This window comes from Ursus maritimus, unplaced genomic scaffold (assembly GCF_017311325.1).
Source record: "Ursus maritimus isolate PB19 unplaced genomic scaffold, ASM1731132v1 scaffold_24, whole genome shotgun sequence".
Lineage (NCBI taxonomy): Eukaryota > Metazoa > Chordata > Mammalia > Carnivora > Ursidae > Ursus > Ursus maritimus.
The window spans coordinates 20,197,524-20,213,699 of NW_024424897.1; the positions used below are offsets into that span (position 1 = coordinate 20,197,524).

At 58.9% G+C, this 16,176-nt stretch overlaps 1 protein-coding gene across 1 annotated transcript; it reads left to right on the forward strand.

Annotated features, from left to right (window-relative positions):
• The first annotated feature begins 791 nt into the window (after positions 1 to 791).
• Positions 792 to 6,933, forward strand: P3H4 (prolyl 3-hydroxylase family member 4 (inactive)). Its single transcript, XM_040640627.1, has 8 exons — positions 792 to 1,302; positions 1,641 to 1,793; positions 1,882 to 2,053; positions 2,674 to 2,802; positions 3,716 to 3,861; positions 4,481 to 4,564; positions 6,033 to 6,177; positions 6,490 to 6,933. The coding sequence occupies exons 1-8, from the start codon at positions 823 to 825 to the stop codon at positions 6,510 to 6,512; spliced, it is 1,332 nt and encodes a 443-aa protein (XP_040496561.1). The 5' UTR covers positions 792 to 822; the 3' UTR covers positions 6,513 to 6,933.
• The last annotated feature ends 9,243 nt before the right edge of the window (positions 6,934 to 16,176 follow it).

Here is a 16,176-nt window from a genome sequence, read left to right on the forward strand (position 1 = left end):
AAAAAAAAAAAAAAAAAAGAAAAGAAAAAAGTTCAGCGTCTTTTTTCCGGAGCCCCCGGGTCCTAAAGCCGGGCTGAAGCATCCCTTGCTTCTTTCTCCGGCACCCCCAAATCTAGGCCTCTCCAGGTGGCTGGTGGGGCTCCAGAATCTGAGGGGGTATCTCGGTATTCCCCCCACCCCGCACCACCCCACCGTCCCAAGGATGGCCTTTCTAGGGACGAGCCGAGCCGCGGAGGCCCGCAAAAGCTGGCCGGCCAAGACTCTCCCGCGCGGGGATGGAGATGGGTGGGCGGCGGCGAGAGTGCCGAGTGAGGGGTGAAACCAGGTGTGCGCATCCCCGTAGCGGACCCGGGTGGGGTTCGGGGGGAGGGGACACGAGGGGTGACTTCATCAGGGCTAGGGGCGGAGAGGAAGCAGAAGGGACTCTGTAATGGAAAGAAGACCAGGTGCCACGGTTTGGGCAGAGTGGAGGAGGCGGCGCTCCCTCAATTTCTTGATCTTAACTTAAGGTGGGGGATTGTCCTTGTGTGGGGAGGGGCTTTGCGGGCTCCCATCCCGGCGGGAAGCGTTCCTCCACCCACTTACCATCTGCCAAGGGGAAGACCCCCCTAGGGCAGGAGGTCGGCCTACGGAGGGGACTCCGGACACCAGTGGGCCCTCTGCCCCCCGGGGGAGCTGACCCAGACCGCGACCCCGCCTTCCTGCCCGGGTGCCGGGCGCTAAGACCCAGCGGGCGCGCCCGCCCGGCCCCCGCTGCCGCCGCCGGCCCGCCCGGCCCTGACGCCTGCTCCGCCCGGGAGAGGCGGCCGGCTCGGCGCGGCCATGGGGCGGCCGGCGTGGGGGCTGCTGTGGCTGCTGCTGGGCAGCGCCGCGGCGCAGTACGAAAAGTACAGCTTCCGGGGCTTCCCGCCCGAGGACCTGATGCCCCTGGCCGCGGCCTACGGGCACGCGCTCGAGCAGTACGAGGGAGAGAGCTGGCGCGAGAGCGCGCGCTACCTCGAGGCGGCGCTGCGGCTGCACCGGCTGCTGCGGGACAGCGAGGCCTTCTGCCACGCCAACTGCAGCGGCCCCGCGCCTCCCGCGGCCTCGCCCTCGGGGCCCGCGCTCGGCCCCGACGGCGGCCGCGGCGACGAGTGGGCCCGCGAGCTGCAGCTCTTCGGCCACGTCCTGGAACGTGCCGCCTGCCTGCGACGCTGCAAGCGGACGCTGCCCGCCTTCCAGGTGCCCTACCCGCCGCGGCAGCTGCTGCGCGACTTCCAGAGCCGTCTGCCCTACCAGTACCTGCACTACGCGCTGTTCAAGGTGGGCCCCGGCCCGGCGCCCCCCGGCCCTCTCCGGTGCCCCCTGTCCCGCCGCGCTCTCCCTCCGCTCCCGCCGCGACCCCCCAGCCCCGCCTCGCCCCCAGTCCCGGAGTCCCCCCACCCCACCTCGGCCGCCCCCAACCCGGGCGCCCCTCACCCCTGGCGCCCCTGCCCTGCCTCGCCCCCGGGGCCCGGCTGGGGCGTGTCGTTCCGAGCCGGCGTCGGGTTCTGTCCGGTCGGCAGCAGAGTCGCTCGCACAACCCGGGACAGCCAAGCCCACTCGTGCGCTCCGGGCTGCGGGCTCCGGCCCTTCCGACACCCTCCGTCCCCGCGCCACAGGCTAACCGGCTGGAGAAGGCGGCAGCCGCGGCCTACACCTTCCTGCAGAGGAACCCGAAGCACGAGCTAACCGCCAAGTATCTTAGCTACTACCGGGGGCTGCTGGACGCGGCCGACGAGCCGCTCACAGACTTGGAGGCGCAGCCCTACGAGGTGGGGTGGAGGGTAGGGCTGACCCTGCCGCTTGTGGGGGAGGGGAGGTGTTGGGGCGTCTCCCTGACCCTTACCCGCTCCCCTGCAGGCCGTGTTCCTCAGGGCCGTGAAGCTGTACAACAGCGGGGACTTCCGCAGCAGCACGGAGGACATGGAGCGGGCCCTGGCCGAGTACCTGGCCGTCTTTGCCCGGTGCCTGGCCGGCTGCGAGGGGGCCCACGAGCAGGTGGACTTCAAGGACTTCTACCCAGCCATAGCAGGTACTCCCCAGCCCCTGCAGCCCCCTGTGGGTGTCCCTCTCATCCACGGGGCCCTGCTTCCCAGAACCCCTAAGGCCTCTTCACACAGGTATCCATCCCATACACTTATGAAGCACCCAGCAAGTTCTTGGGAGGTGGGCAGGAGTAAGGTGGGCTGAGAGGGACAGGCTACAGTCCTGACTGTCCACTGTGTGGGCATGGGTGCAGAGAGGTGGGGACATCCCCAAAGGGTCTGGGGACATTGGGTTCACAGGCCTTCCAGGCAGAGGGCTAAAGTGCCAAGGTGGTGTGTGCAGAAACAGCCCAGCAGGTGTGGGCAGAAGGCAGTTTGTGGCCAGAAATCGCACCTAGTCTGGGGATCCCTAACTGCAGGGGCAGAAAGGACTGTCCTGAGCTTCTCTCTCTAGGCTTCAGTCCCACCTCCAAACCTCATCTGCCTCGGGATGCCCCTGCTCCCTCTGGTTTTGGGGCGGGGGCTGAGCGGAGGGGGTGGTAAGTCAGCCACACGGGTTGTGCTGAGCACTGCCCTTAGGACGCTGAGCGGTCTTCACTGGCATCACCTCCTGCGATCGCACAGGCTGGGGGGACCCCAGCTCCTCACCACTGCCTCCCGCCCCTAGATCTCTTCGCAGAGTCCCTGCAGTGCAAGGTGGACTGTGAGGCCAACTTGACCCCCAATGTGGGCGGCTATTTCGTGGAGAAGTTCGTGGCCACCATGTATCACTACCTGCAGTTTGCCTACTACAAGTGTGAGCCTCCTGCCGGGCTTGGGATGGGGGGCAGGGAGGGAGAGCACTGTGCTGGGAGTGTCACAGAGTCATGGGGAGCCGTCCCTGGAAGTGAGGACCCTGGGTGACAGGAGGGAAGGCTGGGGGTGGTGGGCAGGTGAGAGGGTGGGAAGGAACAGAGAGCAGCCTTAGGAGAATTCAGGGACCCCTTGGGTAAATGACTGGGTAGCCACCAACTGCACGGCACTTCACAGTTTACAGACCCCTGCCATGTCTGTTTATCTCACGTGATGCTTTCACCAACCCCCCCAGCAGCTGACATGACTGGACCCATTTTTCAGATGAGAAACTGAGGTTCATACAGTGCAATGGGGCCATGGGTCACATGGCCAATGAGAAGTAGCACCAGGACTTACTGCTCTCCTTGTCTGGGGGAGATCCTGGGCCTCAGCTGGGACTGGGGTGCATGATCTCCAGCGTTCCTGCAATGCTGAGATGCCAAGATTCAGGTGGAGGCTGGAGTACAGGAGCTGAGGACCAAGGAGCCAGGAGACCCTTCATGGGTCCAGGTGGCAGAGCTCGAGGGCCAGGCTGCCGGGCTCTCATTCCCCAGTGCCATTATGCTCCAGCTGTGTGAGCTTGAAAAACCTACCTAACCTCTCTGTGCCTCAGGTTTCTTGTCTATAAAATGGGGATGATAATAACAGTGAGGCTGAAATGAGTTACACGGGCCTGGCACATGGCAAGTGCCCAGTACATTCTAGCTTGAGTTATTATTATTTGGGTGGGGTGAGGTGGCCAAAAGATCTTCGGGGAGGCAGCTGGGCAGCCGGGAGCACTGGACTGAGTTGGGAGATGGGGATGGGCTAGGAAGGTGTTGTCCCTGAAGGTGGGGAGGTGCCGGGGCTACTCCTCACTCCTGTCCTGCCCGCAGTGAACGACGTGCGCCAGGCCGCCCGCAGTGCTGCCAGCTACATGCTCTTCGACCCCAAGGACAGTGTCATGCAGCAGAACCTGGTGTATTACCGCTTCCACCGGGCTCGCTGGGGCCTGGAGGAGGAGGACTTCCAGCCCCGGGAGGTGGGCATTGCCTTTGGAGGCACTCTTGGTTTAATAAAAAAAAATCCTGGCCTGTTTGGAAGGCAGGATGGGAAGGGCAAAGAAAGACTATGGGTTGTGGTTGGCGTCCTGGGTTCAGAACCAGCCCCACCAGCTGAATGGGCCTGGGAACATTACTGATCCTTTCTGAGTATGTGGCCTCACCTGCGAAATGGGAGTGGTACCACCTACCGCGACAGCACTGCCCGGCTGTGGGAGGCCCAAAATACCCGTCCCTCCCTGCCTGCTCCCCACCCCACCCTCATCACTCTCACCGCTGTCCTTCGCCCTTCTTCCCCAGGGGCCGCCTAGTTTGGACCAACTAAGGAACCCCTGGGAATCTAGGGCAAGACTGGCCGTCATGGGGCACATGGTGCCACCCTCGATTTCCTTACTCGTGGCAGACGTTGCTAATGGATTAGGGAACTCTTTCTAATAAAGCCCTCAGAATCCTCCTTAACCCAGGCACTCCGAGCAGCCTTGATTTTTTCATTACCTGTAGAGCTGAGAAACGGTGGGAGGACCCAGATCCTAACCACTTGGCTCCTCCCCCATCTGGCGGCAGGGTCTGGCTTACCCCAACTTCCTCCCCTCCTTTCAGGAGGCCATGCTCTACCACAACCAGACCTCGGAGCTTCGGGAGCTGCTGGAGTTTGCACATATGTACCTGCAGTCGGATGATGAGGTAAGTGGCCCCCTGTTCTCTAGGCTGGGCCATGATGGAGACCCTTGATCTTTTCCGGGGGGCCGCTGCGCCAAAGCCCAGCCCCACCGCCTGGCAGTCAGCTGCTGTGAAGCAGGGGAGACTCACCTGTCCCTCTCTATACCCGCCCTTCTTTCCCCGGTCAGTATTCCCATGCTCCCCTTCGCTACGTGTCTGAATCTTGCCCAGTAATTCTTCAGCCCAGCTCAAGTGGCAGCTCCTCCAGGAAGCCCTCCCTGCATGCCCTGGCTCTGTCTCCTGGGCTTGCAGTCCCAGCTCTGACCCTCTGTGCCTCCCCGGACCTGGAGTGATTTGCAGCCCTGGTCCATCTCACCCCCAGCCCCCTTCTCCGGCCAGTCTCCCAGAGGACTGTGCTCTGGGGTGGGAGACCAGGTTATTCCCAGCTTTCCCACAACACTGGCCACAGAACTGGCATTGGGAAACGGAGTTGGAGTGGAACCAGCGAACGAAGGAATGCAGGATGCCAGGAAGGAAGGACTGCAGCGTGGTACCTTGATTCTGAATGAGGGCTTGAGAGTCTGAATTTCAGTGAGGCGTTGCGCTCAGTGCTGATTTATCCATTCCCCCCTTTGTTCACTCACCCATGCCCCTACTCGTCACATATGGGGGCAGGGGGTACACCGTTGGCACCCCGGCTTTGGCGACAGCCAGACTTGGCCCTGCCACTTACTGGGTGGGCAGCCTCCAGGCAAGTCTTAGGTAGCTCTTGAACTTCCGTTCCTGCGTCTCGAATGGGGAGGATGATGCCCACGTCACGCCGTTGTGGTGGCGGTGAAATGAGATCAAGTATGGAAAGCACTTGGTACAGGCGCTCCGTGAATTGTGCCATTTTGATTACTGTTACTCGTGGCCTGCTGTTCGCAGACACTGTGTGGGGCTGGGGTGAGCCGATGAAAGGCACAGCCCTTTTCCCAAACAGCTCATAGTCTAGTGGGGGAGGCACAAATAGCGCTCAGGGGAGGTCAGCACAGGCCACTGGAGGAGGGCTGCAGTTGCAGCTGGGCTCATGGGCCAGGGTCGCATCCTGGAGCGCCTGGCGTTGGCAGGGTCAACGAGAGCTGTCCAGGCACGGGAGGTTGCTGGGGAGGCAATCATGTTCCTGGCCAGAAAACTGCATGAACAGACAGTATGCGTGGACTCGCACTGTTCGCTGTGGAATTCATGCTTAAAAGGAGGGCCTTGGAGAGGGACCGCTTATGCGGACATTGAATTTTTGCTGGGGGAGCACTGGCTCCGGGAGCCGCAGTTTGGGAGGGGGACCTTGTGGGAGAAACCCTCAGATCAGTCCCTGGTGGGATCTTGAGGCTGGGGAAGGAGGGGCTTTGGGGACTGAGATGGGATTGGGGAGGTGCCTCGTCCAGGAAGGGAGCCCGTCTGGGTGTGCACCTGCTGTGACCTCCTTTCTCTCCCTACCCTGGGGCTGCTCTAGATGGAGCTGGAGGAGACAGTGCCACCTGTGGGGCCCAAGGATCCGCCGTCTGATGCCGAGTTCGAGGGGGACGGGGACTACGAGGAGGGCATCTATGCTGACTGGTGGCAGGAGCCGGATGCCAAGGGTGATGAGGCAGAGGCCGGTCAGTGACTCGAGTCCTGGCGGAGGGTGGGGCTGCAACCTGGGATGGAGGTTGGCCACAGAAGGATCTGCGGCCTGTGGGGCAGAGGTGGTTGGCGTGCTGGGACCCCTCCTCTGGGGGGTTCTAGCCTGTTAGCCAACCCTGTCCCACCTTGTGTGTGAGGGGGTGGCATCCTCTCCGGAGCTGGGACCCAGCTGAGACCTGTCGCAGGGAGCCTCCCTCCTGCCTGCCCCCATGCCCCCAGGACAGCACCCAGATGCTTGTTGGGAGTGGGTGAGGGCCTAACCCGGTGCCCCCTCCTCTCCCTTCCAGAGCTGGAGCCTGAACTAGCATGAGAAGAGGGCCACCCTTGCACCCCTCAAGAGCTGGGAAAGCCTGGGCCCAATGGTACCGCCCCCACCAGCCTGGGCAGCAGCAAGAACTATTTATTAAAAATGTAAAATGGACATAGCTGACCAGGCCCCATCCCATCCCACCTGTGAGCGCTGCTCCCCAGGTCCCTCCTGTGTCCTCTCAGGCTCTCTGGCCACAGGATGCTGGTGCTCCGGCTGCTGACGGCTCGTCCTCCTCCCTGGTGCTCCCTCACCTGGACGGCCTCCTGGAGGAGAAGGTTCCTGCTCATCCAAGCTGGGTCTCAGCCTGGATTTCAGAGACAGCAGAAGGGCAGCTGGTGTCATGAAGAGCACTGGACCAGGAGTCCAGTGGTTCCTGGTACACTGGCAGTGGGTGCTCAATAAATGTTTCTTGTTGAATGAACTGCAGTACCTGGGGTCCAGTCTCCCCTGGGCTGAGGGTGCGGGTCGTTCCCTCCCCCTTTCAGCGTCTATCTCCCCTCCTGTGTAAATATGGGGTGGACAAGGGGGCACAGTTTGGCCTCATGGGACCCTGAACGGTTTGGTTTTTTTTTTTTTTTTTGGAGAGCAGAATGCAATTGCAGATCTGCCCACCAGGGGGCGTGAGCACACAGTTCCTTCCCCAGTCCCTGGAAGGTGGTTTCAGATTTCTAAGATGAGATGTCCCCTATTTTCCTGGTTCAGCATTGCTTCCCTCAGGAGTGTGGTGGAGCATGGGGAGGGGGCTAAGGACATTTCCGGTTCTTACTTTCTAGGCATTTCCTGACCCAGGTTCTCCAGGGTCTGAGAAGCATGCCCTGCCCTGCTCTCTGCCCATTCTCCCATTCTTCAGCAGAGGTTGGACTCCATCTCAGCAGCCAGAGGGGCCCTGGGGATACAGCTTGATGACATGAGACCTCATGGTGGCAGTGGAGCTGCCAGAGCCTCTTGCCCACTCTTCAGCTCTAGGGGGCGGAGTCCGGAGCTGCAGAGGTAGGGGTGATGCCAGGTGGCTACTGTTTAGTGCTGTGACTCACCAGTGTCCTTCCCCATGTTCCACAGTGCGGGGGGCAAAAGGGGCCTTTCTAGAGAGGGACCCTGGGCCAGGGCCAGGCAGGTGACAGTTCTGCCCGACTCCCTGTATTTCGGGCCTCCCAGGGGGCAGGTGGTGTAGGCGGCTTCTCTTCCTACTGGAGAGTAGAGCTCATGCTGGGAAGCCCACCGCCCTGCCCTCCCCGCAGATGTGCCAGGTGACCTGGCCTGGGCCCTCCCCCTCTCTGTGCCCAGGAGGACTCTCTGCCTCCCCCCGAACCCCTCCCCTAGGTCTCTAGTGGGGACGAGGACAAGAAGGCCAGAGTCAGTCGAGCAGGGCTGGGTCGAGGCTGAGGGCACCGGTGACCTCACTCCCTCTGCCGTAGGTGGGTCTGCGGTGGTAGCGTCTCGTCAGAGCTCCCAGGTGCCAGGGCGGGCCTGTCCCGCCCCACCCCTTTCTAGCTGCTGTGCTGTCAGCTTGCTCTGATGCCCCGCCCCCTGTTTCTGGGCGGGGCTGCCCTTGGGGCTGGCACTGGAGAGGGTGGGGAGCCGGGATGTGCTGGAGCGTGCCTGCCGTGAGTAGGAGCTTTGGAATCTGGACAGCTGGGTGTGAGCCTGAAAGGGTGCGTGTGCAGCAGCAAGAAGGTCTGTGGGCCCGTGTGTTGCGTGCATGCGTGGGTCTGGGTGTGAGCCTGCGTGCCCGCGTCTGAGAATGTCTGTGGCAGTTTCACGGGTGACTGGGCGTTTCTGCACGTGGTCCAGGAGCGCGCGTGCATTCATGGATGTGTTTCTGGAGGGGTTCGCTCCCTCAGCACATTTTTATTGAGCCCCTAGTATGTGCTAAGCACTCTGTAGGTGCCGGGCGTACAATAGCGGGCAAAGCAGGCCAAGTACCCCGCCTTCACGGAGCTCGCGTCCCAGTAGGGGGACCTGCAGTAAACAATAAATGTTATTTTTTTTTTAAAGATTTTATTTATTTATTGGAGAGAGAGAGCGCACAGGAGTGGTGGGGAGGGGCAGAGGCAGAGGGAGAAGCAGGCTCCCTGCTGAGCAGGGAGCCCAACAAGGGATTTGATCCCAGGACCCAGGATCAGGACCTGAGCTGAAGGCAGATGTTTCACCGACTGAGCCACCCAGTTGCCCCAACACTAAATGTTACAATAAATAAATTATATGGTTAGTCTGATCAATCAGACAGAAAAATAGAGCTGGGGAGGAGGGATGGGGAGAGCGGAGGGGATGCTATTTAAGAAGCGTGTTGTGTGTGTCTGAGTCGTGCATCTGAGAGTGGCGTCTCTGAGAGTGTGGTGGTGAGACAGAGTGTGGGGGGGGGCATCCCCTGGGGGCCGACCTCCAGCCCCTGCCTAGGCCCTCTCCCCACCTCCACGCCGTTGCCCTGGCCCGCAGCCCTGTGTCCCTTACTCAGCTCTCCTCTTCCAGGCAGCCACCAGCCCCTCCCGCCTCTCCCTGATGCCAGCGTCTCCCCATTGCCAGGCTAGGTCCCCAAACCGGTGAGACCGAGTCCCAGCGTGCACCCTCCAGCCCATTCTCCCAACCCCACCCATTGCAGACACCTTCGCCTCCCCCACATCTGTCTCACCTGGTCCCTCCTTACCCCGCCCCCCAACACCGCACCCAGCACCTCATCAGTCATAGCATCTGTGGTATAATGGGTAGAAGTCAGAGAAGGCCTAAAAGGGACTGGGAATGGCGACCTCACACAATAGGGCCAGTCTCAGAGGCCACAGAGGTCCCCAGACCCAGAAAGACCCCGTCCTGAAGCGAGCGTCACTACCACAGTGCGCCGAGAACCTACCATATGCTGGGCACTTGGTCTCAGACAGTCTTGTGACGTAGGCATCAGTTCCCTTCTGCTACAGCTGAGGAGTGAGAAGCAGCTTGTCGAAGGTTCCTCAAATTGAGTGGCAGCTGAGCTGGGTTTGAAACTCTTCTCCCCAAAAGCGATGCTGCTCAGAGAAAGGAGAGAGAGGTGTTGGCTTAGGGGCCAGATGTGTGACAGAGCCCCCACATTACACAGCCCACCCAGGGAGGCAAGGAGTTCTAGAAGGGAGGGGGGGTTGGGAGCGGCAAGGAAGAGCAGGCAGTCAAGTTCTGCATCTCAGCCCCAATTCCAGAGCCTGCCCTCCACCCGCCTCCCGCCATTGTCAGCTCCATGGCATTGGGCCCATGTTAGGGAGCCTGGGGACAGACTTGCTGGGGTCACTTAGACCAGCACCTTCTTGAGTCCTGAGAAGTGAGGGCCAGTGGAGGGGGAAAGTCCCACAGGCTCTTCCAAAATTCCAGTAAATTCAAAACCCCCTTAGGCTTGAGCAATAGTTCTTAAAGTCTCACCCTGGTGTTCCCCTCTCTCCAGGAGAGTAGGGTCTCCCCTGTGTTGGAAGGCTGTGTGTGTCCAGTTGGCCCTCGCACCAGCAGCATAACCTGACTGGAAACGTTCTAGCAGCTGCAGGGCCCATGCCCCCTGCCGCTTCCCTACTCTGGGGTCTTCATCCAGCTCTCCCACTCCTCTCCAAGGACAGCCCTGGCAGATGGCCCCACCTTCATGGATGGGGAAACTGAGGCCCAGAGAGGCTAGAAGTCTGGCTGAGCCCCAAGATGACTCAGAGATTAGGTGGGAGTTTGTCGGGGCCCGGGGCTGCCCACCAGAGCCAGCCCCAGGCTGACCTATGGACGCCTCACCTGTAATCACCACCTGCCTGGGTCCCACTTGGCGCCAGGCACCTGGATAGCATCGCTTCTGTCCCCCAAACAGCCCTTGGGGTGGGAGCGCCTCTCACACCCCTGATTCAGGTGGGGAAACTGAGGTAAGGGGGAGAACATGCCTGCTTTCTTACCCCCCCCCCCCAGACACATGTACTTAATCCTCTGAATCTGGGGAAGAACTCACTAAGGTAAGTCACTCCCAATGAAGAGTCAAGGACAACTTGACATTTTCCATTTGGGGTCACCTTTTTCATCTTTCGTTTTAGGAGAAGAGTGGGCTATTATGTTCTTGGAGCACAGTAAGGAGCGGCCACGTAAGGTGCCTTCCTTTTCCCTTCACCACTTGTCTAAATCCTGGTGGCCTTCCTGGAGGAAGCGAGGAAGGAGCACAATTCAGCCAGTCTGAGTGGGGAGTCTGGCCTCTCTCCCTTGCCCTGGTGGATGTGGGGAGCAGGGGGCCTTTTAGAGACCTCACAGCCACGAAAGACATCCCATTAAGCTTTTGGGGGGCGCCTGGCTGGCTCAGTCAGAGGAGCAGGTGACTCTTGATCTCGGGGTTGTAAATTCGAGCCCCACCTTGCATGTAAAGATTACTTAAAAGTAAAATAAAAAAAAAGAAAATAGAAAAGCTTTCGGTATCTCCAAATGAGGTTATGCTCACAGTTACAGAGACACAGGGATAGGAATGAAGTCAGAAAATGCTTGTCGCATGACTTTAACCTTTAGCACAATTATTTTGACAAACCTGGTTGTTGGTGGTGGTTGTGGGTTTTTGCTTTTTTTTTTTTTTTTTTTTGGTGATACACACACACACACACACACACACACACACGCACACACACGCACACACACACTTTTCACAGACCTGGCCTCTCTCCAGCACCCTCCGCGCCAGCCCAGGCCGGGCTTCACCCGCCCCCACGCTCGGTGCCCCTCCCCCTCCCCACTTCTAGGTTCTCAGCCGCGCCATAAATTATCCATGAGCTGTAAGTTGGTGCCGATGAAATATTCAGGGATCTCAACTCTCAAATTCCCTGGTGGCCGCAGGATGGGACTGGGGAAGAAGGGATTCACGTAGCAGGTCCCGCCCAGCTGGAGTCTGGGGCCTGGAGACCCGGGAGGCGGGGGGAAAAGGTCCCTGCGAAATCCACGGCGGTGGCTCTGGGTGGTGCCCTCTTGGTGTGGAGGCTCGAGCCGCAGTGAGCAGAGGTTACCGAACTCCACCCCTGGGAGGGCCGGCCAGCCCAGCAAGGCCCCACTGGCCCCCCAGCCCTGGCTCTTGAATCCCAAAGTTTTTCTCCTGAAGTCCCACCACGACGTGACTTCCCACAAAACTCGTTGTCACCTCCCCCTAACACATACACCGCACCCCAACTTTGCTGAGATAGAAAAGACCTAGACTGGTGGGACCAGTGGGCTTGGTGGGCAGGAGACAAGGTTCCAGTTCCAGCCCCGCTGGGAATTTTCTTGTGTGACCTTGGGGATGTTCCTTTCCTGGTTCTAGCCTCAGTTTCCCTATATATACAAGGAAGGAGGCTCTGATTGTTTCTTCTTCCTTTTCCCAAGGACTCTCCACAGGTGGAGAAATCCTGTCATTGGTGTGTGTGTGTGTGTGTGTGTGCGCGCGCGTGCGCACGCATGCTTGCACACGCGTGTGCCAGGGGAGGGGCAGGCTCTCTTTCCTGTCAGGGCAGGCATCTCTCCTGGCTCCTTGGGAGAGGGAAGGGCAGGCAGGCGGGCTGGCGGGTGGGGCCTCAGCTGTGTCAGCCTGTTCCAGGAATCGCCCAGGCCAGGAGCAGCAAGAGGGGTGACTCAGGTGGCAAGGTTCCCCCTGCTGCGTCCCCCCACCCAAACTCTCAGCAGAGGGAGGGGGTTGCGCAGAAAGCCAGGGAGACACAGCTCAAGAATCAATCCCAAAGTTCGGAGCCCATCCTGTTGCGTTCCTGAAATTCTGGAATCGTACCTTCTTGGGGGGTTGGGGTAGGTAAAGGGGGTACCTAGTGGGGGATAGTCACTCTCTGGAGAGGTCCTGACCCTCTTCCAGCCTCTCCATCCACCACCACCTCGGGGCCCCTGGTATCTCCCCCTGGCCTGTGCTATTCCTGGCTGTCCTATCTCTGTTTTCTTGTCTCCCTGTTTTCCTTTTGACATTCCATCCCCGCCCACACGCCTTGCAGGGAAGTGTCTAGGGAGCGACCTCTATAATTAAGAGCCCTCCCGGGCTGGCTGGGCACACACCCTCAGGACCAGGTTGTGGGCCGTCTCTGTCCTCCAGGCTCCTCCCCTGGACAAAGGGCAGCACAAAAAGCAGGAGCAACCCCCCTCCCAGGGGACTTGCACCCTCCTCTGTGCTCCTGCTCCCAGGAAGGCCTGGCCCTCCTCCACCCAGGCGAGCTTGGGAGCCCTGGGCTCTTCTGCCGCAGTCACCCCAGCCCCGAAGGGATCTCACCGAGCAATCCCCCCCACCCCGACACCAGCGGGCAGGGGTCGGACTGCAGATGGAGGCCCACAGGCAGAGATCTAAATTAGTCACAAATCGAGTTCACAAACTGTTAAGGAAGATACACCTTGACAAGTATACCCCCACGGCGACCTGAAAGGCCAAGATGGAATCGAGAGTTGATTCCTTCTCAGAACATAGCGGCCTGGGGATAACTGTTCCCTGACCCCCAGTCCTGGGCCATCTCCCCTTCCCTCTGTACCCCTGACTCCCCACTCACCAGCACACGACAAACGGCTTCCAGCACGTGTGTGTAGGTTCCCCAGCGGCATGTCCGCGGCGTGCATCCCTCCACCATGCCTGCCCCTGTCACCCTTGGCCCAGGTGTGCACATAACATGCATGCTGGTGTGTCCATTCTCAGGAGAAGGAGCCAGAACAAGAGAACTACAGGCCGCCAAAGCAGGGTCAGCTCCACGAAGGGAATTCCACTTTCCCCGTCCAGAGTGTGGTCTCAAAGGGGAGAGGTATGAACGCTGTGTAGACGCCTCCCCTTGTTCCTGTATGGAGGGGGTCCTCCCCCTCACTCTGCCCCGTGAGAGGACCAAGGCAGAGGCCCCTTCCCCACGCCTGTGGATGGCTCTGCCCCAGGACCAAGAGTAGGGCCACGTTTAAGATGCTTCCCGCTCTTTGCATTGCCTTTGATTCCGGTCTGCTCCCCCTGCAGGAATAACTTCCAGTTCCTGTGTTTCTTTCCTGCTGTGGAAAGGCAACGTCATCAGCCCGAAGTTTAGCCACCCATCTGTTCACCCCACTTTCCTTTGTAAGATTTTTTTTATAATTATGTATTTGAGAGAGAGAGAGAGAGAGCGCGAGCTCGGGTGAGCACAAGTGGGGGGAGGGGCAGAGGGAGAAGGACAAGCAGATTCCCCACTCCTCGGGAAGCCTGTTGTGGGGTTCGATCCCAGGACCCCGAGATCATGACCTGCTGAAGTCAGATGCTTAACCGATTGAGCCACTCAGGTGCCCCCCCATCTTCCTTTATAGAGGTGGCCATATCTGAGGCCACCTTGGGTCAAAGAGGAGGGGAAAAGGGCGTGTGTGTACGTGTATGTGTGTGTGCGCGCGCGCGCGCGCGCATGCATGTGCTGGGGAGAGCGTGCTGACGTTCCTGGCGTTTGGATATCTGAATCTGGGCCCATCAGTGTGTATCCCATCCCGAGTATGTGTGTGTGCGCGCGCGCGCGCGCGCATGCATGTGCTGGGGAGAGCGTGCTGACGTTCCTGGCGTTTGGATATCTGAATCTGGGCCCATCAGTGTGTATCCCGGAGGTATGAGTGCAGACGTGTGTGTGTGTGTGTGTGTGTGTGTGTGTGTGTGTGTGTGTGTGGCTTTTGCACATCTAAATCCCTGACAGAGAGGGGACTGAGAAGGAAGACAACAGCATCTCTCCCACCTCCTTATATGGCCCAGAGGCCTGCGGAGGATGAGCTGAGGAGAGCGGCCTGGCTGTTGTTCACCTTCCCCCAGGGAGCACCTCTCTGGGCCCCACCAACTCCCCCGCCCCAACATTGGACCCTCATCATACACCTGTTTGCTGGTAACTTCGTCTCTAGGGCAGCTTGGGATGAGCCCCTTGGTGCCCTTTCCTTCGTTACTCTGCAAACCCAGAAAGCTGCAAGTTTGCATGGACCGTTTGTGTTCTTCATGGCCCAAGGACTCTGCTTCCACTGAGCTCTGGGCAAGAGAAATGAGCTTAAAATTCAGGAATACGAAGTGAAGCTAGGCATAATAAGGAACTTAGAATAAAAGGAGACAAGGGTATTCATAGAAGGGAGGTGAAAATTCCTGGAGATTTGTCAAACAGAGAAATCCCTGCCTTTAAAGGCGTGGAGGAAGGGGACTGGGTAAGATGTTCCTGTGGCTTTTCCTTCAAGTTCAAGTTACTGGGGAGACTGTGGCCAGTGACTCTCATCCCTGTCCCTAGGCACGTCCTCGCCCCTTGAGACCAAATCCTCTGCACAGGCAGCTCATTGCAGTAAACATCATTTTCTGATTCTTTTCTGTATCCTACAGATGAATCCTCAGTGCCTGGCAGGCGCACAGTAGGTGCTTAATAAATGTGCCCAAAATCCCTTGATCTGGGAGGAGTCACAGCTCTTATTCCAGTCTTTCCTGATGCTGTGGGTGGTGCCTCCACCCAGTCCCAGCCTGATGCTTGGCTTTGAGGCCAGCCTGTTGCAGCTTGTTCCAGGCTGACGTGCAGGGAACATTCTGGGGAGACACACACACACACACACACACACACACACACAGAGGCTTTATTCTGAAGCCCTATTTGTGCCCCTCTACTCCACCAGGCTCTTCCACTCCTGTCATCAACCAGCCCGTATGCAGAGAGAGGGAGAGAGGAAGGAAAGAGTGAAGTCAGGCTTGGATCTGGGAAGTGTGTGTGTCTGTGTGCAGGGGTGGCAGTGGGGAGATGGGCAGGGGATGGAGAGAGCAGGGAGAGGGAGGAAGTGAAACCCTAGGCTTGGGAGCGCTATTCCTCCCAAGCTGAGGGCTGGCCACTATACTGCCTGGCTGGGGGCTGGGGGGAGCAGGTGGAGGGGTGGGCAGGGATAAGGTGGGGAGGAAGATCCTCAGGAAAGCAAGAGGAGGGGGAGTCAAGGAAACTAAGTGAAGGACAGTGGCCCTGGCATGTGGGATGATACCTGGTTAGGGATGTTGATGTCTCCCTGGCCCCCTCCAGGAAGGCTTCCTGGTTGGCACAGGCCTCAGGTGTGAGAATGTTTTGGCCATCATTCCTTTCTCTGGTGGGAAAGTAGTCAAGGATACTGCTGGGCTGTCTTCACCCAGCCCACCCTGGGTGCTAGCTTTGGGACTATAGAACTTGTTTGAGGGAGGACCTTTTCATGACAAGCACTCCCCCGATTCCCACACACTCGGAGTGGCTAAGGTGACCTATTTACTCTTAGCTCTCTGGGAACCCTTCGAAGGTTGGGATCATTTTGGTTTTCTGTGTTACCAGGGTCTAATCTGGTACCTAGCATACAGTTGGTGCTCAATACTTAAGTGTTGATGAACGGATATCCGTAGTAACCTCAGCATACTATACGTCCATGAGGAGGAGGCATCCATTTCATTAACCACAGAAGGGAAAGACCCCGTCTTCTTCACTTGCTTGCCTATTGGTAAGTTCTTTCTGATAACTAAGCCACAATCTTCCGCTAATGAGGGGGCTGCTGCCCCATTTCTTTTATGCTAGTGTTGATTTCCTTTAGATCCGATGTCTGATTTTTTTCCCAAACCCACTACTACTTTCCCTATCTTTGTCCCAAATCATTGCTCTTCTGTCTCTGCCCAGAATATTTGTTTTTGCCTTTCCCCCCACCCCTCCCTGCTGCTTTGACATATTATTCCACCAGGAGAACATGGGTTTGGTGGGCCTTGAAATGAGAAGAAAGGGGT

What these genes read in the sequence shown, in the direction of transcription:
- P3H4 (XM_040640627.1), top strand. Translation starts at nt 823, where the DNA reads ATGGGGCGGCCGGCGTGGGGGCTGCTGTGGCTGCTGCTGGGCAGCGCC. An exon ending in TGGAGGCGCAGCCCTACGAG is followed by an intron (nt 1,794 to 1,881) that starts GTGGGGTGGAGG and finishes GCTCCCCTGCAG; the next exon opens with GCCGTGTTCCTCAGGGCCGT. An exon ending in GGGTGATGAGGCAGAGGCCG is followed by an intron (nt 6,178 to 6,489) that starts GTCAGTGACTCG and finishes TCTCCCTTCCAG; the next exon opens with AGCTGGAGCCTGAACTAGCA.